This window comes from Salmo salar, chromosome 20, assembly GCF_965601325.2.
Source record: "Salmo salar chromosome 20, fSalSal1, whole genome shotgun sequence".
NCBI lineage: Eukaryota > Metazoa > Chordata > Actinopteri > Salmoniformes > Salmonidae > Salmo > Salmo salar.
Genome location: NC_138310.1, coordinates 21,507,193 through 21,530,687, shown reverse-complemented (window position 1 = coordinate 21,530,687; position 23,495 = coordinate 21,507,193). Strand labels below are relative to the sequence as shown.

Genomic DNA, 23,495 nt, shown 5'->3' with positions numbered 1-23,495 from the left:
AGCCACCCTAGTCATAGACTGTTCTCTCTGTTACCGCATGGCAAGCGTTACCGGAGCGCCAAGTCTAGGTCCAAAAGGCTTCTTAACAGCTTCTACCCCCAAGCCATAAGACTCCTGAACAGCTAATCAAATGGCTACCCGGACTATTTGCATTGTCCCCACCCCCCAGTTTTACACTGGTGCTACTTTTTATTATCCATGCATAGTCACTTTCTCTCTACCTACATGTACATATTACCTCATCTAACCAGTGCCCCCGCCCATTGACTCTGTACTGGTAGCACCTGTATATAGCCTCGCTTCCGCTATTTTGTTGCTTCTTATTTTGTATTTTATTACTGTTTATTTTAGTAAATACTTTAAACTTTTTTTCTTAACTGCATTGTTGGTTAAGGGCTTGTAAGTAAGCATTTCACTAAAGTTCTACACCTGTTGTACTCTGCACATGTGACAAATAAAATTTGATTTGTGACAATATGTGCATTGGTTCTCAAGTGTGCCACTGATTTGAGAAAAGGCTTGTCTCACTCAAAATATTTTAGCCTGAATACATCAATGCAGCAGCCAGTGACAGGCTAGGCTGGGTCTATTTCAAAGATAATCCACAGGCTGGAACTGGACTGAGCAGTGCTCTATGGGTGCAGTCAAACAGAACCAGAGTAGAAGATAAATGGCATCCTATCTACTCTCTTTGCTATATAAGGATGAGAAAACAAAAGTACACCTTTGGGACTTTTTTTATTTTCCAAGTCTGTATGATACCATCTTACCAGAGAGCTGTGTTTTGAGGCAAAGAATATGAATACCTTTGACAGACTACCTGCAGCGACTTGTGAAGGTCAGCTCCCCTTTGTAGAGGACAGTGGGGCTGGTCAAATATACAATACCTTCAAAAAGTATTCACACCCCTCAACTTTAAACATTTTGTTGTTACAAAGTGGGATTAAAATGGATTTAATTGTCCTTTTGTCAACAATCCACACTGTCAACTCTGTCAAAGTGGAAGAAAAATATTTATTAATGAAAAAGAAAAAACACTCATCTTGATTAGATAAGTATTCAACACCGAGTCAATACGTGTTAGAATCACCTTTTGCAGCAATTACAGCTGTGAGTGTTTTTGGATAAGTCTAACATGCTGACCAGACCGGACACATCGCGTGCGCGAGCGTTGCAAAATAAATTTAGAAATCCATGTTATTCAATTATTGCACCCACACTGCTCGCACGCGCCAACGAGCGTCTGCGTTGCCAAGGGCTAAAATAGAAGTAATTCCTATTTCTGACGCAGATCGTGCTGCAAGTCCTGCCTCTCCCATCTCCTCATTGGTTTATAGAAGCAGGTACCCACGTGCCATCTCCTCATTGGTTATACCCACGTGGGTGATTGAACGACTAACTGTTTTGCCGGTTGTCGTGGTAATACTATGAAAGTGTAGATGCCAATCACCATATAAGTTCAAAGATGGGAAAAAGCCTGGAAGGAGATATGGCTAGAAACGATTCGGTTGACCGTTTTGTGTGGATTAATTGTCGGAGTAGAGGACCTTGTGAATTTCAGGTAAAATAACAATGTTTATATCCCAGGACAGATTAGCTAGCAACAGCAAGCTAGCTAAATAGGAAAAATTAGCTAGCAGGTGCAAACTAACTAGCTAAATTGCCATACATGTTTAATGCTTTTCAACCTGTCCCCAAATTAATGTAATTGATTCAGAGTTTGTTTTGATATTTTAACCTGCGTGTCATGACCACGTTTGGTGTAGGGGGACAAAATAAATGTATGCACGATAGCGCACGCGCGCAGCCGGTTTGGGTTCCGTGTATGATCTTTGTATACCTGAATTGTACATTTGCCCATTCTTTTAAAATTCTTCAAGCTCAGTCAAGTTGGTTGTTGATCATTGCTAGACAGCCATTTAAGTATTCCTATAGATTTAAGCCAATTTAAGTCAAAACTTTAACTAGGCCACTCAGGAACATTCAATGTCGTCTTGGTAAACTCCAGTGTAAATTTGGCCTTGTGCTTTACGATATATTCCTGCTGAATGGTAAATATCTCCCAGTTTTTCCCTCAAGGATTTTGCCTATGCTTAGCTCTATTCTATTCATTTTTTATCCTAAACGCCAAACATTTTCACTCAGGCCCCCCTTCCGGAATTGGGGAACATCCCACGCCGCCTTTATTTTTTTACATTTAACCTTTAAGTCAGTTAAGAACAAATTCTAATTTACAATGACGGCCTACCCCGGGCCAAACCCGGATGACGCTGGGCCAAGTAGGAGTCCCATAGGGCGGCGCACAGTCACGGCCAGATGTGATATAGCCTGGATTCGAACCAGGGACTGTAGTGACACCTCTTGCACTGAGATGCTGTGCTACTCGGGAGCAATATAGGAATATGAAGTGTGGTACTCAGTGATGTGTTGTATTCAGGACAAAAATATATATTTTCTTTGCCACATTTTTGCAGTATTAGTTTAGTGGCTTATTGCAAACAGGATGCATGTTTTAGATGATTTTTATTCTGTACAGGCTTCCTTTTCTCTCTGTCAGTTAGGTTAGTATTGTGGAGTAACTACAATGTTGTTAATCCATCCTCAGTTATCCTATCACAGCCATTCAACTCGGTAACTGTTTTAAAGTCACCATTGGCCTCATGGTGAAATCTCTAAGCAGTTTCCTTCCTCTCCGGCAACAAAGTATTGATACACCATCCAAAGCATAATTGATAACTTCACCATGATCAGAGGGACATTCAGTGTCCTTTCAGCTTTTTTTTTTTACCCATCTACCAATAGGTCAAATCCAGTCAGGGAGGCATTGGAAAACCTCCCTGGTCTTTGTGGTTGAAATTCACTTCATGATTGAGGGACCTTAGAGATAATTGTATGTGTGGGGTATAGAGATGGGGTAGTAATTCAAAAATCATGTTAATCACTATTGCACACAGTCCATGCAACTTATTTAGGCTTGCCATAATAAAGAGGTTGAATACTTATTGACTCAAGACATTTCAGCTTTTAATTGTTAAATAATTTGTAAAAAAAATTAATAATAATCTACATTATGGGTTATTGTGTGTAGATCAGCGACACAATCTCTATTTAATCAATTTTAAATTCAGGCTGCAACAACAAAATGTGGAAAAAGTCAAGGGGTGTGAATCGTTTTTGAAGGATCGAATCCCCGAGCCGACAAGATAAAAATCTGTTGTTCTGCCCCTGAGCAAGGCAGTTAAATTAACCCCCCAACAACAACTGCTCCACGGGCACCGATGACATGGAGGTCGATTAAGGCAGCTCCGCGCACCTCTCTGATTCAGAGGGGTTGGGTTAAATGCGGAAGACACATTTCAGTTGAATGCATTCAGTTGTACAACTGACTAGGTATCCCACTTCCCTTTCACTCAAATTACATTTTTTTTAAGTTGTACGAATGTTGAATTTTTACAAATGATCCCTGTCTTGCTATCCTTTCCCTTCTCAAAAGTAATTGAACATGTTAAACATGCGCGACATACTGCTTAAGCAAAGCAACATTGGCTTGCTTGTCCTGTTTGCCTCGTGAGTCATGACTCCTGACCCTGACATCTTCTCAGCGACAGAATAAGGAACAGCAACACATCTCATTGAGAGATGAGATCAAGGAGATGGGTTTTCCCCTAACATGTGACATTTGAAATGTGTGACATTTATTATGGTGAACAGTATGACTGTGACATTGTGAAACTGTGGGTTGAAGAGGATGAGGAGTGGTTTAAATGGAAGATTTACTAGCATGATCTACCATGACAGGCTCTCAAGACATGCCATAGACACAGTAAGGATTAGCTGCTGCACTCCACTCACCAGCCGCTACAGCTGACCACATGACAAAGAACATCCCCACTGCAATCCTTTTGAGGGAGGAGGGCAGCAGGCCTCTGCGTTTGAGGATGGGGTCCACCACTTTGTCCTTAAGGGGGATCAGCATGAGAATAAGCACTGCGTCGAACATTGTCAGCCAGGCAGCAGGGAAGCGGAATGTGATCTGTCAGGAATCCAGAAGAAGACAAACATGAGAAACTATTTACAAGAAGTGCACAAGGCATGGAAAACAATACAGAGAATGTCAGTGCACTCCTGTCCAGTTCCTCAGGGGTGAGGGAGTGCTGTGCTGATGGCCTTGACACCGTGTTGGCGCCCTCAGCTGGATAGAACTAAAACTGAACCAAAACTGAAGTTAAATATATTCAAATAAAAAAATGAAAGTATCATTTAAATTTCACAAAATCTATTGCACACAAACTAAATCTGGTAAAACCATCTAAAGAACAATGAATCATGTATTAGAATAATTCAGAGTTACATGGGTAACATATTGTCCCAGCAGCAAGTGTGTTAGGGTGAAATGATAGACTGTTGCAGTGGCAATTAGTGTTAGCAAAAGACCAGAGATGGAGAAATTATTATTATCATCATCAAGAAGTCCATTGGCAGAACATTCTTTGAAATTATACATACGAATACACTGGATAACAAATTAATCCACATGGACAACAAAATGTGTTATTTGAAACATAGCATTTTCTTTCAATTGTAGGCTACAGGAAACTGCAAGGCGTAGTCCTTATTTATTTTGCAATTCAAATGTTAAGTGCCTCCTGATCTCCCAAAACATCTCTAGTTTTAAACATCTGACGGTCCCGTTTATTCCCCGATTGAATTTACATTTCTTAGACTAACCGCTGATAATTTATACATTGTGCCTTTGAGGTTTGAGAGTATGTCTGCCCCCCCCCCCCCTCATTATCATATCCGAAACATGAAAGTGTGCTAAGAATTTGCACCCGGGTGAGTCTAGTTTGATTGGCAGAGGTGCCCCAGTAGCCACGACTCAGTAGCGACCAGAGGGGGAGCACATTAATATCGGTAAGTGTTAATTAAGCAGAAAAACTTCCCACAGTGGAATGGCTCTTCATCCTGCAGCTACTCTTCCCTTGGACTGAGTACGCAGAGAAGTGACCCTAAAAACACAGGTGGACCAAACTTTTGAGAGTGTTGGTTTTTACTCAAGAAGTCTCTGCACTTTGGAAGACTAGGATTAATGAAATAATTACTTATTACACTTTTGGACTTTTCTGTCCATTACCTTACAATGTGCAATTGTCAAGAAAGTAATTGAACCAGAAAGAATACACATGACTGCCTCTCTACTGTACCCATTTGGCCTTGCCTCAACACTTACACATTAAAACTAACTGGGAGGGGAAAATACTAGAAAACTAAATTATTTATTTATTATTTAGGGTTATATTCTGGCCAGTAATATAAAATCTTCCATTTCCGCTTTGATGTCTTCATTGCTTGCCCTTGCTTTGCCAAGCTTACCCTGGCTACCTGCTCTCAGCTATCATCAGAGTAGGATATGATTTCCTGAAAAAATATATTCTCTGTAAATTACAGCTCAAATGTATCTCCAGAATTAAAGGTGCACAACATCACTGTGGTAAAGATATCTAATCTCACTTCCATTTTCAATTTGATGACTGCTTAGAATATGGTAAAAGCACTTCCTTTTTTTTGGAAACAGAAATACTACATGCTGAGAATTAAAATAAGCAATAACATTTCCTGTTTAAATGATACTTGAATGTAAAGACCATTTCATAAAATCACTTGCTGAGAAATGGCCATTTCACCTGAAAGCTGTTTTGACAGATAGTATTGAAATACAAATGAAAAACAGAATAAGTGGCATGTTTTTGCTCTTTTTTAGATCTGTAAAAAAAGGGGCAACCTGCAGTTGCTACATATATTTTTGGACATAAAAATGCATACGTACCCATTGAATCTTGAAGAATATAACTTATAAATGCCTCATGAGCTTAGTTCAAAAGTCGTACCCCATCAGAACACAAAATATAGGACTATTGGTCTCCAATGTTTGTAAACAAAGTAAAAGTAAACAAACACTATTGCCTCAAAACATGGTTAAAACTATAGTGTTGATATCATGCATGGTCAGTCCTTGCATCCATAGCTCTGTCTATGAATTTGAGAGTGGTTACGTTTCTCAAGCCCCATCCCTCGACTTTTTACCGAAACAGTGGCAGGGAGCGGTTTTGTTATTGTTTCAACTGTGGATTTCCCCCTTTAAGATGGTGGATGTTTTAGCACCATAGAATGTGTGGTTAAAGAGTTTCAGTTCACATTTTAGCCTACATACTTCCCTTACCACCCTATGCATGTTCAAATGCCTGACAGACTTTGAATCTAAAAGTAGCAACAAACCCAAACAGGTGCTAGTCTCTTAACCATTTGTAGTCAAAGTATGTGATGCAGATTAACCAAACACTTCACATAAACTACTCCCTGGGAGATAATGGGACACACACTACAACAGAAGATATATGGCCTAGTCTAGTCAGAGGCATCACCCAGGAAAAAAAAATGTCTGACCGAAGCACAAGAGACAACGGAAAACCAGGTTGTTTATCTGTGATTAGGGACTGGGTCAAACTTTTGATTTAATCCTCAGGGGTTTTAGCAACCTTGACTGCTTCCAGCTGTTGTCTCTGATGCTTTTTTCACTGGCCTACTGACTCATCTCTACTCTACAGGGAAACAAATCCTTCCCATTCTAAATCAGGTGAGACAGAGACAGCCAACTGGACCTGTGGGCTGTCTGCCAACAAACAAAACGTGATATTTAACCTTCAAGTTTGAGTAATGCCCAAAATGTGACAGACTATGTTTTATAGCATTTGTTCAGAGCAAAACATTTACTACCCACTGGGCAAAGACTGGTTGAATCAATGTTGTTTCCACGTCATTTCAACAAAACAATTCAATGTGATGCCGTTGAATCAAAGTGGAAAACTGATTGGATTTGCAAAAAGTCGTCAACGGAAGGGATTCAGTCGTTTTTTCACCTAACTTGTAACCTAGATCCAATGACATGGTGAATGTTTTTGCTGATTTCACATTAGTTGTCAATTCAACCAAATGTAAATCAAAACTACATATTGAAATTACATCTCTGCCTAGTGGGAATAATCATAGCACACATGCAGGCAAATCAGCTGGGGTTCAATTTGAGATTACCTGGAGGGTGCCGTCACTGCTGTTGGTGCCTGTGCTGGTGTCAGGAATCCTTAGATGTAGGCTCTGGAGGAAATATGTTGTCTGCATCTACAGAACAGTGAAAAGAAAATTCCTATTTCTTAACTGATGGCATTTTGCTGCAAAAACACTGAAAAAACCTACTGTACTTGATCCTGATGTAATTAATGTTGCTTAGATCTATGAAAACGAAAGGAGGGGAATAGATAAATAAATCTCTCACCTGAAAGTATACAGTCCAGTATGGGATAAGAGCAAAGAACACCGGGAGAACTTTAAGCATTGCTTTCACCTCCTCCACCTTCTCCTCAGGGAATCTCCCTCCATATGTCACCTTGGCACTGTCCAGCATGGTCGGTTTAGCCCTTAACAAGAGAAGAAATACAACACATTTTAACAACTTTAAAGACATACAAAGTTGTTACTGCATGTTTTGATAAGGGCCATACAATTTAGTAAATATCCCATAAACAAACTCAGCTACAATTCAACTAAATTCTGGAGTTAAGAGACTTAAATTTGGTATTTTTTGTGAATGTCTCTCCTTTAAAATAACAGCACTTCTAGTGAAAGGGCAGAAATGTTATACTAAAGCCTATAATCCCCATCTCTGGATAAAAAGCCTTAATAAGGAATTCTTGAAAGGCTGCAGGATTGACCAACTTAAAATATTCAATGTCAAGTTTTTGGACTGATTGTGCTACTTAGGTTCAAAGTCAAGCAACAGAACTTTGGAATAACTTTCCTCCACCACGAATGATGATGAACGCCAGGAAAAAAAATAAATAAAAATACTTCTACAGTACAGGCTGGGGATCAAAGAAAGGTTTAACATAAAGGGCTACCAGCAAAACCAAGTGGTGCGATCTTGGACCAGAGAAGCACCATACCATACATAGACACACGCTTTTATCCAAAGCGACTTAGTCATTTTACATATGGGGGGTGCTGGGAATGGAACCCACAACCCTGGCGTTGCAAGCGCCATACTCTACTAACTTAGCCAAACAGGAGCGCAGAGCCTTATTTTTTTTATCCTAAAGTAGATTTGAAGATGTTTGCTATAAAGTTAAGAGTATTGGGTGTCCATAGCGATCAGAGAGAGCCCAGCCTCATTCACACCCTTGATCTAGCCCACATCCAGCTACTGATATAGTATTACTAAGTAAGAGCAACACAATGGTGATCTGGCTGGCCCCTCTTACCGTAGCAGGTTGGGCTCTTTGGGCTGTGCAGTGCAGCAGGCGTAACCCAGGATCTTGAACATATCAGTGAAGGCACTACCGTCAGCTGGCTTGTTGATGAAGACTGTACGCCCCAGCAGGAACACCAGGAAGGAGACACCCAGGCACACGGCTGGGATGATGTACCCCAACTGGAAGTTGATGTTCTGCTGGATATAAGCCACGCCACCTAGGGACAAGATGGCCCCTAGGTTGATGCACCAGTAGAACCAGTTGAAGAACCTGCGAGTGGCCTCTGGGCCACGATCTTTTACCTGTGAGGCAAAATGGGTTGTCATGGCAACCAATATCATTCAACCTCTGCAATCCGTCAGCCTTTAGAAAAAAAACTGAATTGTAGTATTATAATCAAACTCAATAGGCTAGACCTAAAATGGGCATGCATGGCCATCTAAAATAAACAGTAGGCCTAATCATCATTCAATCTTGGACCATTAAATAAGAATTTGTTCTTAACTTACTTGCCTAGTTAAATAAAGGTCAAATAAAAATAAAATAAATTAGTGTATAACTACCATGTGATGCAGCCTACAGTGCTAATATATTCCTTCTATTCCGTGCTTCAAAAAAGGGGAAGTAACCTTGTGAAAAGCAATGACTGTCCGCTAAATCATGAATGGGTTAATCTAATAATGTTTTGAAGGTGAACAACTAATTCTACTCAATGGCATGACCATTTTACCCAAATATTACTTTTGTATCCCACATGAAACATTTAACAATCAAAATGAAAGTGTCTAAACCAATCACACACTAAAAATGTGGCAAGCAAAAACAATTGAAAATCATATGACGATGGAATTGAAATCTGTGCTAATCAAAGTCACCACCTCTGAAAACTATTTTGGCCAGCCTGGTTTAGCTAGATTTGAATAACAATGACCCCTTTCAGAGATTTCCCACTGAAATGGGCTTTCCTCCTTCATGACGGGTCTTATAGGTAGGCCTAATACTTCATTTCGATGAGAAAAAGAACGAGACACATGTGAGTTTCGCTTCCTATGCTGATGTAAAATTACTCATCTAGCATTCTTCTCAGCCTTAGATGACTGGTGTGTTGACCAGATTGATGGCATTACCCAAATGTAAACCTCATGATACAAATTGCCAATGGCTACAACTAGCAGGGGTCTTGCGGATTGAGTGATCATGGTAAACCTAGAGAGATGACAGGCATAGTACATCAAACATTTTCCTATTCCACGATTACCCTTTCAGTCCATATACAAGGCTGACCAAAGTAAGATCTTGTTAGAACCTTTCAGGCGTTATAAATTAGGCTGTGTTAGACGGGATCGCATTAGCAACAGTGTTAAGCATAATACATTGAGCATTCATTAAGTTTTCATAAGAGATCTTACAGAGATTGCTTTGTTCAGTCATAAGATATACTGTACCTGGTCTGCCCCAAATGGAGTGATGTTAGATTTCACTGTTCCCACACCAAGGGCAATGAGAACAAGGGCAGTGTAGATCACTGGCCCACAGTAAGGTGCCCGTGTGGGGCAGGTCACATTGCTTGGAAGGGTACCGTTTGTGCTCAAACACTCAGCCGGTTGCACTGGAAATGCCATTTCATCACCACACAGGGTATTCCGGGAGTCTGTACTTGCGATAAATGGGAAAAACAGCATGCCAAGAAAGTACAGGATCAAACTGCCAGCAATGGTCCAGAACTTTCCCAGATATGCATCTGCCAGCCAGCCACCAAATGGTGAGATCAGGTATGTAACCCCCATGAACATCAGTGGTGCCTGGCTGGCCTGAGTTCCCTCCCAATAAAATGGGCTACTGTTGAGGAAAAGGACCAGGTTGGAAGTGATGCCATAGAATGCCACTCGTTCCAATGATTCTGCCAGCAGAATAGTCGCACATGCCAGTCTTCTGCCCTGGAACACTGACACAGGCCTGTTCACAGTCACAGAGCTGCTGTCCAAAAGAGGGGTGCTCTCACTGGCATTCCTGCTGGCCATCTTCTGCTGACTTGTTGACTTGAAATGTTCACTGGAAAAACGTCAAACCTAAACAAAATGAACACGGGATGATAAAAATACAACGATACTAGGTGTTAAGATGTTGGAGAGATTACAACAGGGTAGTCCAGTTCAGTTTGAGAGATACTTGTTTTCTTAGATAGCTAAGTAAGGCATGGAATATTTGCTAGTTTACAAAGTTTGGTGTGGTTCATGACATCGGCATGCTAGCTTTAGCACGATGATTAACATCAAAACACTGAGAAGTAGCATACAGTACCTTTAATGAATGACACACGTTCCAACGTCTGCCATTTAGCCTCTTATCCTAACAGTTTTCTTGCTCGACCTGACACAAAATCAATGTGATAAGAAAAGAGAATATCTAGCAAGCTAGCTACTCGCGTAACTGTAATGAACCTGACACTCACACTGCCTGTCACAGCACTGGCGCGTGACTGTAAGCTCCTTCAGCAGTCTAAATTGTGCTTGTTCCCGAATAACATAAACAGATTAAACGACTTCACATAACACTACTGACGGTTTGAGCGACAGAGGCAGTCAATCCCTACTTTTACACATTTGTGATTCGTGCAGTTGTTGCGTTGTTTAGATGCACATAGTTGAGTCATCTTAATTCCTCCCACTGTCGTATTTTAGCCTAGATCCATTGGCCAGAATGGTAACATACTTATAATCTATTGGTCGAAAAGGAGCCATTCAATACTAACACTTCCTGCAGGGCTTGCAGTTCCTCTTTCTTTTGAGTAGAGAGTGTCATGAATGAAAATCAGATTACTCAAAATGGAATGAAACAAATTAATAAACATAGCCATATAAATAATTATATAGCTATATTGTTTTTTTTAATGGTCGCTAGGCTTTTTCTGGAGGGGGCAGAGAGAGCGTTCCTCGTGTCCAGGGGAACATTATGAAAGACGGACTGTCATTTGTAAACAGTCCCACGTGTGCCAACGATGACGTAGCTCATGGTGTCAACAGGATGAGCTATAAACAGCCTGTAACTCAGGCAACTCTACACTAATTGAACATTCTTTTTATATCTAACCTCTATTCAAATTGTAAATGTAGAGACGGCCCTGGGTGTAGCTATGAAATTGCTATTTCTTGCATGCCTCAGTCCAAAAACGGGAAACTGCACCACAGCCGAGAGAATAAGGTAACGTTAGCGAGCTAGTTTTTGGGTTGTCTTGAAAATAAGGAAGTAACGTTAACGTGCTAGCTAGCTCACTGTCAGGAAAATGTGGATCATTAAATATTGGAAACCGGAGATCAATTAATTTACCTAGCATATAATAAGGAATCATAGTATGTTGGATCTGCAATACATGCCCAGTATTGGCCAATGATTCCCATTGCCAGAGCCATGTATTTATCGAAATGCACGACTCTGGTCAGTACCCACCTCACCTGTCATTGGTTGTCAAATCTATTGGCTAACTTCAGCTGGATCAACGCTCCCATCGGGGAATCAGTTGTGATCAATCAAAAACATTAACGTGTAGAGACTGATGATAACCTGTGGAGGTAGAGGGGGGTTCGTTTCCGGAGAAATGTCAGTGCCGAACTGCCGATGAAGTGAACATAACAGAATAAATGAATTAAAGTATTTTGTTGATAGGAGATTGGAGGTGGAGTAAAATGGCGGAAGTGGATGCTGAGTTCAAATCAAGCAGCGAGTTGAGTAAAGTTGGTGAAGATGAATGTCCTGAATGGACAACCGTAGTTTTGAAAACTGGATCAAAAAGGAAATTGTTTAAAATGAGAGTGGAGGATACGTCTATGAATGATAATGATTCACATCTTCTTTGGATGCGTTTGTTGAGTAAGGATGTGTATGTGGGAAACCCATTTGAGGTGTCAAATGGTGAAGTATATGCTGGGAAAAGTGTCAGAGTGACCAGGACTCTGTCAGAGTGACCAGGAGTGGTCTTATTTTGATTCATTGTATTTCTGAAGAACAGAGGAAGATTGCAGTGGGCCTCAAAATTATCCCGACAACAGAAGTTTTGTGCTTTGAACTTCAGAGTAGACCACCTGTCAAAGGAGTCATCTCAGTGGTGACCACGGATGTTCAGGTTGAATACCTGAAGAGAATTCCTGGTGTGGTTGGTGCCCGGCGTTTGACCTGCTGGGTGACTGGAGAAAAAGAAGAAAGTCTCTGGCGGTCCTTTTGTTTTTTGATAAAGAGCATCTACCTATGCATGTGAAGCTTGGTTATGTAAGATGCGTTGTAAGAGCTTTTGTTCCCAAACTACTGCAGTGTAAGAACTGTAAAGGTTTTGGCAATGTTTCAAGTGTGTGTAGACGGATGGAGTATACTGAAAAACGTTGTGTAGAAGGACGACGGACTTGCAATTGTGGTGGGGATCATGATCCCGAGTTCCTGGGGTGAAGGAGTTTGAGGTGGCAAAAGTTAGAGCGACCAATCGAATCTCGTATGCGGAGGCGATTAAAAGATTGGAGAAAACAAGTAATCCTAGTGAAGTAATCCTAGGTAGTGGATCCACCACAGCCTGTTGTAAATGTTTGCTGTCAGTCAAAAGATGCCCTGTGTTAAAAAGGAAGATTTTTTGTGGCGTTCATTGCCACAGTTATAAACTGTATGGCTCAAGTCTCAAAGAAGTCTAAGAAACTGGACATTATTGTGGCTGCAGCAGAAATGTTTTTAGGACTTAAGAATTTTACATCTGAAGACTAGCAAGGGGTACTGGCGCCAGAAGACGGCCCGCCCGCCCTCCCAGGCTCCCCTTTAGCCTCTGTAGGGATCAGATCTGTTTATTTTTATAACAGTGAAGTTGTTTTATTTATTTTAAGTAGTTTTTTTGCCAGTAGTTCCATTTTTTGGGGGGGAATTCTTTTTCCATCCTGCACAGTAGGTGGCGGAATGCACATTTAAATGGTTGCCAATATACCATAGAAGAAGTAGTGCTCCCAACTAGCTAGCTATCCAGTTAACCTACACATAGAGATATAGCTATAGTGCTAGTTAACTGTAAGCTACAATCTTTTCATTTCAGGGCACACATTGAATCAGCGGGTCACACCTGTGAGCTTCGAGATGCTGCGGATTTCAAGTCATCGGCAGAGGTGGCCAGTTTGATAGAACAGAAGCCACCCTTCGAGGGTGCTATTGCCATTCACCTGTTCAAAGGAGGCAGGCTCCTTCTAGGTGAAGCTACAGTACCTTCAGAAAGTATTCATTCCCGTTGACTTATTCCACATTTTGTTGTGTTACAGCCTGAATTCTGAATTGATTAAATCTATTTTTTACACACAATTCCCCATAATTAGCCTTCCCTGTAGCTCAGTTGGTAGAGCATGGTGTTTGCAACGCCAGGGTTGTGGGTTCGATTCCCACGGGGGGCCAGCACAGAAAAAAAAAAGTATGAAATTGTATGCATTCACTACTGTAAGTCGCTCTGGATAAGAGCGTCTGCTAAATGACTAAAATGTAAATGTAAAAAAATAATAACAAAGTGACAACATTTTTTTAGAAATGTTTGCTTATTTATTGAAAATGAAATACAGAACCTCATTTACATCAGTATTCAAACCCCTTTGCTATGACACTTCAAATTGATCTCGGATGCATCCCATTTCCTTTGATCATCCTTGAGATGTCACTACAATTTGATTGGAGTCCACCTGTGACTAGGGATGCATATTTTGGGGAATATTCAGAGGTCGAAACTTTCCGTGGGAATTAACGGGAATATATGTGAATTAACGGAAATGTATGCAAATTAATATTAATACCATTTAAATGTAGATGTTTTTTTGCATTGATTTACAGTTGAAGTCGGAAGTTTACATACATCTTAGCCAAATACATTTAAACTCAGTTTTTCACAATTCCTGACATTTAATCCAAGTAAACATTCCCTGTCTTAGGTCAGTTAGGATCACCACTTTATTTTAAGAATGTGAAATATCAGAATAATAGTAGAATAAATGATTTATTTCAGCTTTTATTTCTTTCATCACATTCCCAGTGGGTCAGAAGTTTACATATACTCAATTAGTATTTGGTAGCATTGCCTTTAAATTGTTTAACTTGCGTCAAACGTTTTGGGTAGCTTTCCACAAGGTTCCCACAATAAGTTGGGTGAATTTTGGCCTATTCCTCCTGACAGAGCTGGTGTAACTGTGTCAGGTTGTAGGCCTCCTTGCTTGCACACGCTTTTCCAGTTCTGCCCACAAATGTGCTATAGGAGTGAGGTCAGGTATTTGTGATGACCACTCCAATACCTTGACTGTTGTCCTTAAGCCATTTTGTCACAAATTTGGAAGTATGCTCAGGGTCATTGTTCATTTGGAAGACCCATTTGCGACCAAGCTTTAACTTCCTGACTGATGTCTTGAGATGTTGCTTCAAATATCCACATAATTTTCCTTCCTCATGAAGCCATCTATTTTATGAAGTGCACCAGTCCCTCCTGCAGCAAAGCATCCCCACAACATGATGCTGCCACCTCTGTGCTTCATGGTTGGGATGGTGTTCTTTGGCTTGCAAGCCTCCCCCTTTTTCCTCCAAACATTACAATGGTCTTTATGGCCAAACAGTTCAAACCAGAGGACATTTCTCCAAAAAGTACGATCTTTGTCCCCATGTGCAGTTGCAAACTGTAGTCTAGCTTTTTAATGGCGGTTTTGGAGCAGTGGCTTCTTCCTTGCTGAGCAGTCTTTCAGGTTATGTCGATAGGACTCGTTTTACAGTGGATATAGTTACTTTTGTACCTGTTTCCTCCAGCATCTTCACAAGGTCCTTTGCTGTCGTTCTGGGATTGATTTGCACTTTTTGCACCAAAGTACGTTCAACTCTAGGAGACAGAACGCGTCTCCTTCCTGAGCGGTATGACGGCTGCGTGGTTCCATGGTGTTTATACTTGCGTACTATTGTTTGTACAGATGAACGTGGTACCTTCTGGCATTTGGAAATTGCTCCCAAGGATGAACCAGACTTGTGGAGGACTATCATTTTCTTTCTGATGTCTTGACTGATTTCTTTTGATTTTCTTATGATGTCAAGCCAAGAAACACTGAGTTTGAAGGTAGGCCTTGAAATACATCCACAGATACACCTCCAATTGACTCAAATGATGTCAATTAGTCTATCAGAAGCGATTAAATCCATGACATAATTTTCAGGAATTTTCCAAGCTGTTTAAAGGCACAGTCAACTTAGTGTATGTAAACTTCTGACCTGCTGGATTTGTGATGCAGTGAATTATAAGTGAAATAATCTGTCTGTAAACAATTGTTGGAAAAATGACTTGAGTCATGCACAAAGTAGATGTCTTAACCGACTTGCCAAAACTATAGTTTGTTAACAAGAAATTTGTGGAGTGGTTGAAAAACGGGTTTTAATGACTCCAACCTAAGTGTATGTAAACTTCTGACTTCAACTGTATTTACCATATCATATGGAGACAGAAACATAAACCTTTTACCTTATCATAAGTAGACATAATTGCAAATGAATAAATCCTTCCAATATAAATTTTAAAAAACAATTTAGTTACGAATTTAACTTTAATGAAATGAGTTGACTCTTCACATGGGATGGTTTCACTGAACAACAAAGGGAAGGGAATATTGAATGATCCATTGCATCTCCCAAAAATGTTTTCAACATACATCTGTAAAATGATAGTCTAGAAACTAAAGCTTTGGTTGTCTTCCTCTCAGGCTTCCATGTCTTCTCCCTGGACCTCCTCAATGTCCACCTCTTGAACATCAGACTCTGAGGCCTCGTCTTCACTGTCACTTTCCAACCTTTTTGAGGATGGCTTGTTGTCAGGCTCAAAATGCCTAATTTGCCCGGCTGGCCACCAATTTTTCAACCCTTGTATTGGTCACCCTGTTGGGTGCTTTGGTGTGTGTGTGTTCCCAAACAAAGACCATTTGCGCTCTGAGGTGGCTGATGTTGGTGGGATTTGGAGGATGATGGAGGCAACAGGGGAAAGAGCCTCAGATCCACAAAGTCCCTTCCACCAGATGGCTGATGAGATATGTTGGCACGACTGCCACATTGCATCTCCATCCCAAAGCCTTTGCTTGGAAGTGTACTTCGCCAGACTTCCAGGAACCTTGCCCTCATCCAGGCCAAGGTGGCGAGACACGGTAGTGATGACACCATAGGCTTTGTTGATCTCTGCACCAGACAGGATGCTCTTGCCAGAATACTTGGGGTCCAACATGTACGCTGCAACATGTATGGGTTTCAGGCAGAAGTCTTCACGCTTTTTGATGTATTTCAGAACTGCAGTTTCCTCTGCTTGGAGCAACAGTGAAGTGGGCAGGGCAGTACGGATTTCTTCTCTTACATCTGCAAGCAGAGTCTGAATATCAGACAGGATGGCATTGTCTACCTCAATCCATGCAATGGCTACTGCAATAGGTTTCAGGAGTTTTTCAGGCTGCTTACCACTCTCTCCAAAAATACATAATCCAGGAGGATCCTCTTGATGGAGCTGTCCATATCGGCAGACTGTGATGTGGCCATTTCTTGGAGCGACTCCTTCCCCTCCAGGAGACTGTCAGACATGATGACAACACCACCCCATAAAAACTCAGTTTAGCTGGCGCGCTTCAGTCAATAATCCACTCAGTTTCCCTCCTTTAAAATGAATCCCAAACATTACCAATAAACTTATCCAAAGTCAATCAACGTTTCTAATCAAATACGCAAATAAACAATACAATTTAAGACGGAGAATCGTTATTGTCTTTAACAGAGAAAAATACCAAAGAACGCGCTCTCATTCACGCGCTTGGAAACACTACAGCCAAAATGGGAGCCACCTAGAAAAACAACAAAAATTTCTGGCTCGTTTTTCCAAAAACCAGCCTGAAACTCTTTCTAAAGACTGTTGACATCTAGTGGAAGCCCTAGGAACTGCAATCGGGCACGATTTCGCCCTATTATAAAAGTGCCAGCTATTGAAATCAGTGGTAGGATGATATTTTTTTTAGGTTTGTCCTCGGGGTTTTGCCTGCCATTTCAGTTCTGTTATACTCACAGACATTATTTTAACAGGTTTAGAAACTTTAGAGTGTTTTCTATCCACATCTACCAATTATATGCATATCCTAGCTTCTGGGCCTGAGTAGCAGGCAGTTCACTTTGGGCAAGCTTTTCATCCGTACGTCAAAATCCCGCCCCCTATCCCAAAGAAGTTAACAAGTTAGAAATTATTTAAACACACTTTACTGTAGGCTACTATTTACTAGTTAACAAAAATGTATGTCATTTAAAATATATTCACCCCACCCAGTATTGTAATCAAAACTTACCAGAAAGCATGTAGTCCTTGGCCCAGACAGTGTAGTAGTGTGGGCTCAATAGCATCTCACCAGTGTGCAAGATCTTGAGAATCAGCTGTACATGTGATGGAAGAGTGCACAGCATATGTGATGGAAGAACGCACTGTGCATGCAGAGGGTTGCAATTCCATTGAACTGGGGCTAGTTTCATCAAAATATGCCAGAAGACCTAGAATTGCTTTATGTGTATCCCACGAAAAGGGTTCACTGTTATAAGCAAACTTTTTTTGATGAATTTAAGGAAAATTCCCAGGCTTAACTTACCATGGAAAATTTCCAGAACAATTCCGGAAATTTACGGGAAAGTTTTTGACCCTTTGCAACCTTACCTGTGACCAATTCAATTGTTTGGATGTGATTTAGAAAGAAACACACCTGTCAATATAAGGTCCGACAGTTGACAGAGCCGAAACTAAACCAAACTATATCTCGGCGAATTGTCCATAGATCGTTGAGATATAATTGTGATGAGGCATATATCTGGGGAAGGGTATAAAACTATTTCTAGAGTGTCGAAAGTTTCCAAGAGCACAGTGGTCTCCATCATTGGGAAATGGAAAAATATGGAACTACACAGACTCTGCCTAAAGCTGGCCAACTGGGCAAGAAGAACCTTGGTCAGGGAACCCAATGACAACTCTGACAGAACTACAGAGTTCCTTGGCTGAGATGGGAGAACCTGCCAGAAGGATAACAGTCTCTACAGCACTTCACCAATCTGGAGTTTATGGGAGAGTTACCAGACGATGCCATTCCTGAGAAAAAGGCACATGACGGCACACCTGTACTTTGCAGAAAGACTCTGAGAGCATAAGGCAAAAGATTATGTGGTCTGACGAGACATAAATTGAACTCTTTGGCCTGAATGCAAAGCACTATGTCTGGAGAACCAGGCACAGCTCATCACTCGTCTAACACCATCCCTACTGTGAATTATGGGGGTGGCAGCATCATGCTCAAATCAAATTTTATTTGTCACATGCTCCGACTTTACAGTGAAATGCTTACTTACAAGCCCTTAACCAACAATGCAGTTTTAAGAAAATCCCCCAAAAAGTAAGAGATAAGAATAACAAATAATTAAAGAGCAGCAGAAAATAACAATAGTGGGGCTATATACAGGGGTACCAGTGCAGAGTCAATGTGCAGGGGGCACCGTGTTGAGGTAATTGAGGTAATTATGTACATGTAGGTAGAGTTATCAAAGTGGCTATGCATAGATAATAACAGAGTAGCAACAGTGTAGGGGGGGGGCAATGCAAATAGTCTGGGTAGCCATTTGATTAGCTGTTCAGGAGTCTTATGGCTTGGGGGTAGAAACTGTTTAGAAGCCTCTTGGACCGCTTGCCGTGCGGTAGCAGAGAGAACTAGGGTAGCTGGAGTCTTGGACAATTTTTAGGGCCTTCCTCTGACACCGTCTGGTATAGAGGTCCTGGATGGCAGGAAGCTTGGCCCCGGTGATGTACTGGGCCGTCGCACTACCCTCTGTAGTGCCTTGCGGTTGGATGCCGAGTGACGCAACCCATCAGGATGCTCTCGATGGTGCAGCTATAAAACCTTTTGAGGACCCATGCCAAATCTTTTCAGTCTCTTGAGGGGGAACAGGTTTTGTCGTGCCCTCTTCACGACTGTCTTGGTGTGCTTGGACCATGTTAGTTTGTTGGTGATGTGCACACCAAGGAACTTGGTGTCAACCTGCACCACTAAAGCCCCGTCCATGAGAATGGGGGTGTCCAAGGTGATCCTTTTTCTGTAGTCCACAATCATCTCCTTTGTCTTGATCACATTGAGGGAGAGGTTGTTGTCCTTGCACCACATGGTCAGGTCTATGACCTCCCTATAGGCTGTCGTTGTCGGTAATCAGGCCCACCACTGTTGTGTCATCAGCAAATTTAATTATGGGGTTGGTGTCGTGCCTGTCCGTGCAGTTATGAGTGAACAGGGAGTACAGGAGGGGACTGAGCACGCACCCCTGAGGGGCCCCCGTGTTGAGGATCAGCATGGCTGATGTGTTGTTACCTACCCTTACCACCTGGGGGCGGCCCATCAGGAAGTCTAGGATCCAGATGCAGAGGGAGGTGTTTAGTTCCAAGGTCCTTAGCTTAGTAATGAGCTTTAAGGGCACTATGGTGTTGAGCTGAGCTGTAGTCAATGAATAGCATTCTCACATAGGTCTTGCTTTTGTCCAGGTGGGAAAGGGAGTGAAATAGCGATTGCATCATCTGTGGATCTGTTGGTGCGGTATGCAAATTGGAGTGGGTCTAGGGTTTCTGCGATAATGGTGTTGATGTGAGCCATGACCAGCCTTTCAAAGCATTTCATGGCTACAGACGTGAGTGCTACGGGTCGGTAGTCTGTGGATGCTTTTCAGCAGCAGGGTCTGGGAGACTGGTAAGGTTAGGGGGAACAATGAATTAAGCCAAATACAGGCAAATCCTTGATGAGAACCTGCTTCTGAGTGCAAACAACCTTAGACTGGGCGAAAATGTATGCTCCAACAGTACATTGACCCCAAGCATACAGACAAAGCAATGCTGGAATGGCTTCAGAACAGGAATGGGAAAGTCCTTGGGTGGCCAAGTCAAAGCCTGGACTTGAATCCCATTGAAAATATTTGGAAAGACTTGAAGATCGCTGTTCACCGCCGCTCCCCATCTAACTTAACAGAGTTTGAGAAAATCTGACACGCAAGGCTGATAGACATACTCAATTTGTCTCAAAGCTCTAATCGCCGCCAAAGTTGCTTCTACAAAGTATAGACTCGCGTTTGAATACTTTTGTAAATGAGATATTTATGTATTTCATTTTCAATACATTTGCAAAAATGTAAACAAAAACTAAAATAACTGTCATTATGGGGTATTGTGTGTGTTGAATTCTGTCTTTAACTATAAAATGTGGAATAAGTCGGTAATGAATACTTTTTGAAGCCACTGTATATTTGCATCTTATCACCTTTTCTTATTCCCTTATTGATTCACCCTTTCTTTGTGGTGAATTGTACCGATAATGTCATTGATAGTAGCTTAACTAGCTAATAATAGAAGGATAAAGGTTCCAACTTTATCAACATCCCCCCTTTTCTGCTCTTTTATACCAGATACTCAAGTGCCCTTTGGAGTAGTCTTCGGAGGAACAGACATTAATGAAGATGTGAAAGTGGAGCAGAAGCGTGCAGTTATGGAGCAGGTGTTGCTGAAAGCCAGGTGAAGTCAAGCCTCTCAGACTCTAGATTTGGAAACCATTAATGTCCAGTTGAACCACAGACTCAAATCAAATGTCTTTATAAAGCCCTTCTTACATCAGCTGATGTCACAAAGTGCTGTACAGAAACCCAGCCTAAAATCCCAAACAGCAAGCAATGCCGGTGTAGAAGCACAGTGGCTAGGGAAAAACTCCTTCGAAAGGCCAGAACATAGGAAGAAGTCTAGAGAGGAACCAGGTTATGAGGGGTGGCCAGTCCTCTTCTGGCTGTGCCGGGTGGAGATTATAACAGAACATGGCCAAGATGTTCAAATATTCATAGATGACCAGCAGGGTCAAATAATAATAATCATAGTGGTTGTTGAGGGTGCAACAGGTCAGCACCTCAGGAGTAAATGTCAGTTGGCTTTTCATAGCCAATCATTGAGAGTATCTCTACCGCTCCTGCTGTCTCTAGAGAGTTGAAAACAGCAGGTCTGGGACAGGTAGCACGTCCGGTGAACAGGTCAGGGTTCCATAGCTGCAGGCAGAACAGTTGAAACTGGAGCAGCAGCACGGCCAGGTGGACTGGGGACAGCAAGGAGTCATCGGGCCAGGTAGTCCTGAGGCATGGTCCTAGGGCTCATGTCTTCAGAAAGAAAGAAAGAAAGAAAGAAAGAAAGAAAGAAAGAATTAAAGAGAGCATACTTAAATTCACACAGGACACCGGATAAGACAGGAGAAATACTTCAGATATAACAGACTGACCCTTGCCCCCTGACACATAAACTACTGCAGCATAAATACTGGAGGCTGAGACAGGAGGGGTCGGGAGACACTGGCCCCATCCGACGATACCCCCGGACAGGGCCAAACAGGCAGGATATAACCCCACCCAATTTGCCAAAGCACAGCCCCCACACCACTAGAGGGATATCTTCAACCACCAACTTACCATCCTGAGACAAGGCCGAGTATAGCCCACAAAGATCTCCGCCATGGCACAACCCAAGGGGGGGCGCTAACCCGGACAGGAAGATCACGTCAGTGACTCAGCCCACTCAAGTGATGCACCCCTCCTAGGGACGGCATGGAAGAGCACCAGTAAGCCAGTGACTCAGCCCCTGTAATAGGGTTAGAGGCAGAGAATCCCAGTGGAGAGAGGGGAACCGGCCAGGCAGAGACAGCAAGGGCGGTTCGTTGCTCCAGTGCCTTTCCGTTCACCTACACACTCCTGGGCCAGACTACACTCAATCATAGGACCTACTGAAGAGATGAGTCTTCAATAAAGACTTAAAGGCTGAGACCGAGTCTGCAGCTCTCACATGGGTAGGCAGACCATTCCATAAAAATTGAGCTCTATAGGAGAAAGCTCTGGCTGTTTGCTTAGAAATTCTAGGGACAGTAAGTAGGCCTGCGTCTTGTGACCGTAGCATACGTTTAGGTATGTACGGCAGGACCAAATCGGAAAGATAGGTAGGAGCAAGCCCATGTAATGCTTTGTAGGTTAGCAGTAAAACCTTGAAATCAGCCCTTGCCTTAGCAGGAAGCCAGTGTAGAGAGGCTAGCACTGGAGTAATATGATCACATTTTTTGGTTCTAGTCAAGATTCTAGCAGTCGTGTTTAGCACTAACTGAAGTTTATTTAGTGCTTTATCCGGGTAGCTGGAAAGTAGAGCATTGCAGTAGTCCTAACCTAGAAGTGACAAAAGCATGGATTAATTTTTCTGCATAATTTTTGGACAGAAAGTTTCAGATTTTTGCAATGTTACGTAGATGGAAAAAAGCTGTCCTTGAAACAGTCTTGATATGTTCGTCAAAAGAGAGATCAGGGTCCAGAGTAACGCTGAGGTCCTTCATAGTTTTATTTGAGACGACTGTACAACCATCAAGATTAATTGTCAGATTCAACAGAAGATCTCTTTGTTTCTTGGCACCTAGAACAAGCATCTCTGTTTTGTCCGAGTTTAAAAGTAGAACATTTGCAGCCATCCACTTCCTTATGACTGAAACACAGGCTTCCAGGGAGGGCAATTTTGGGGCTTCACCATGTTTCATTTAAATGTACAGCTGTTTGTCATCTGCATAGCAGTGAAACTTAACATTATGTTTCCGAATGACATCACCAAGAGGTAAAATATATTGTGAAAACAATAGTGGTTCTAAAACGGAGCCTTGAGGAAAACTGAAATTTACAGTTGATTTGTCAGAGAACAAACCATCCACAGAGACAAACTGATATCTTTCCGCCAGGCCAGGACTTGACCATACATACAGAATGCATGATATCAATTTTCAACTACTGTACTCTGGACAGTTCCCTTGCTTTTTTGCAATTTTAAATGTCTACCCCTGAACACATTACCAAAAAGCCCATGCTGAAAAATATCTGAAAAATATAACATCAATAAACTTGCTATTGAATGAATGCGTTATAATTTACAGTATCACATTTTAAGACCACACACAAAAATAACAATTGTATAATTGCTGCCTTGACTGCACTATGTTTCTTTATATTGTCTCAGTAGTGGATAGTGCACCATAGAGGTTTGGCTGAAGTACAGTGAGAATGTGTGGGAAAATAAAGGCGGATTACTATGAGCTACCACTAGGAGACCTTCTGGGTCTTTATTAC

At 41.8% G+C, this 23,495-nt stretch overlaps 2 protein-coding genes across 2 annotated transcripts in view; one reads left to right on the top strand and one right to left on the bottom strand.

Annotated features, from left to right (window-relative positions):
• slc15a4 (solute carrier family 15 member 4) overlaps window positions 1-10,957 on the bottom strand; it is a 42,767-nt gene extending 31,810 nt beyond the window's left edge. Inside the window, exons 1-6 of the mRNA XM_014160265.3 lie at window positions 10,605-10,957; window positions 9,749-10,372; window positions 8,313-8,605; window positions 7,331-7,472; window positions 7,090-7,176; window positions 3,853-4,033 (exon numbers count right to left, since the gene is read on the bottom strand). Of these exons, the coding sequence (XP_014015740.3) occupies window positions 3,853-4,033; window positions 7,090-7,176; window positions 7,331-7,472; window positions 8,313-8,605; window positions 9,749-10,324 (1,279 nt within the window). The 5' untranslated portion in view covers window positions 10,325-10,372; window positions 10,605-10,957. The remainder of the gene's footprint in view (window positions 1-3,852; window positions 4,034-7,089; window positions 7,177-7,330; window positions 7,473-8,312; window positions 8,606-9,748; window positions 10,373-10,604) is intronic.
• Window positions 10,958-11,140: 183 nt separating this feature from the next.
• Window positions 11,141-23,495, top strand: part of glt1d1 (glycosyltransferase 1 domain containing 1) — a 52,134-nt gene continuing 39,779 nt past the window's right edge. Inside the window, exons 1-3 of the mRNA XM_014160266.3 lie at window positions 11,141-11,504; window positions 13,366-13,517; window positions 20,775-20,880. Coding sequence (XP_014015741.1) covers window positions 11,437-11,504; window positions 13,366-13,517; window positions 20,775-20,880 — 326 coding nt within the window. The 5' untranslated portion in view covers window positions 11,141-11,436. The remainder of the gene's footprint in view (window positions 11,505-13,365; window positions 13,518-20,774; window positions 20,881-23,495) is intronic.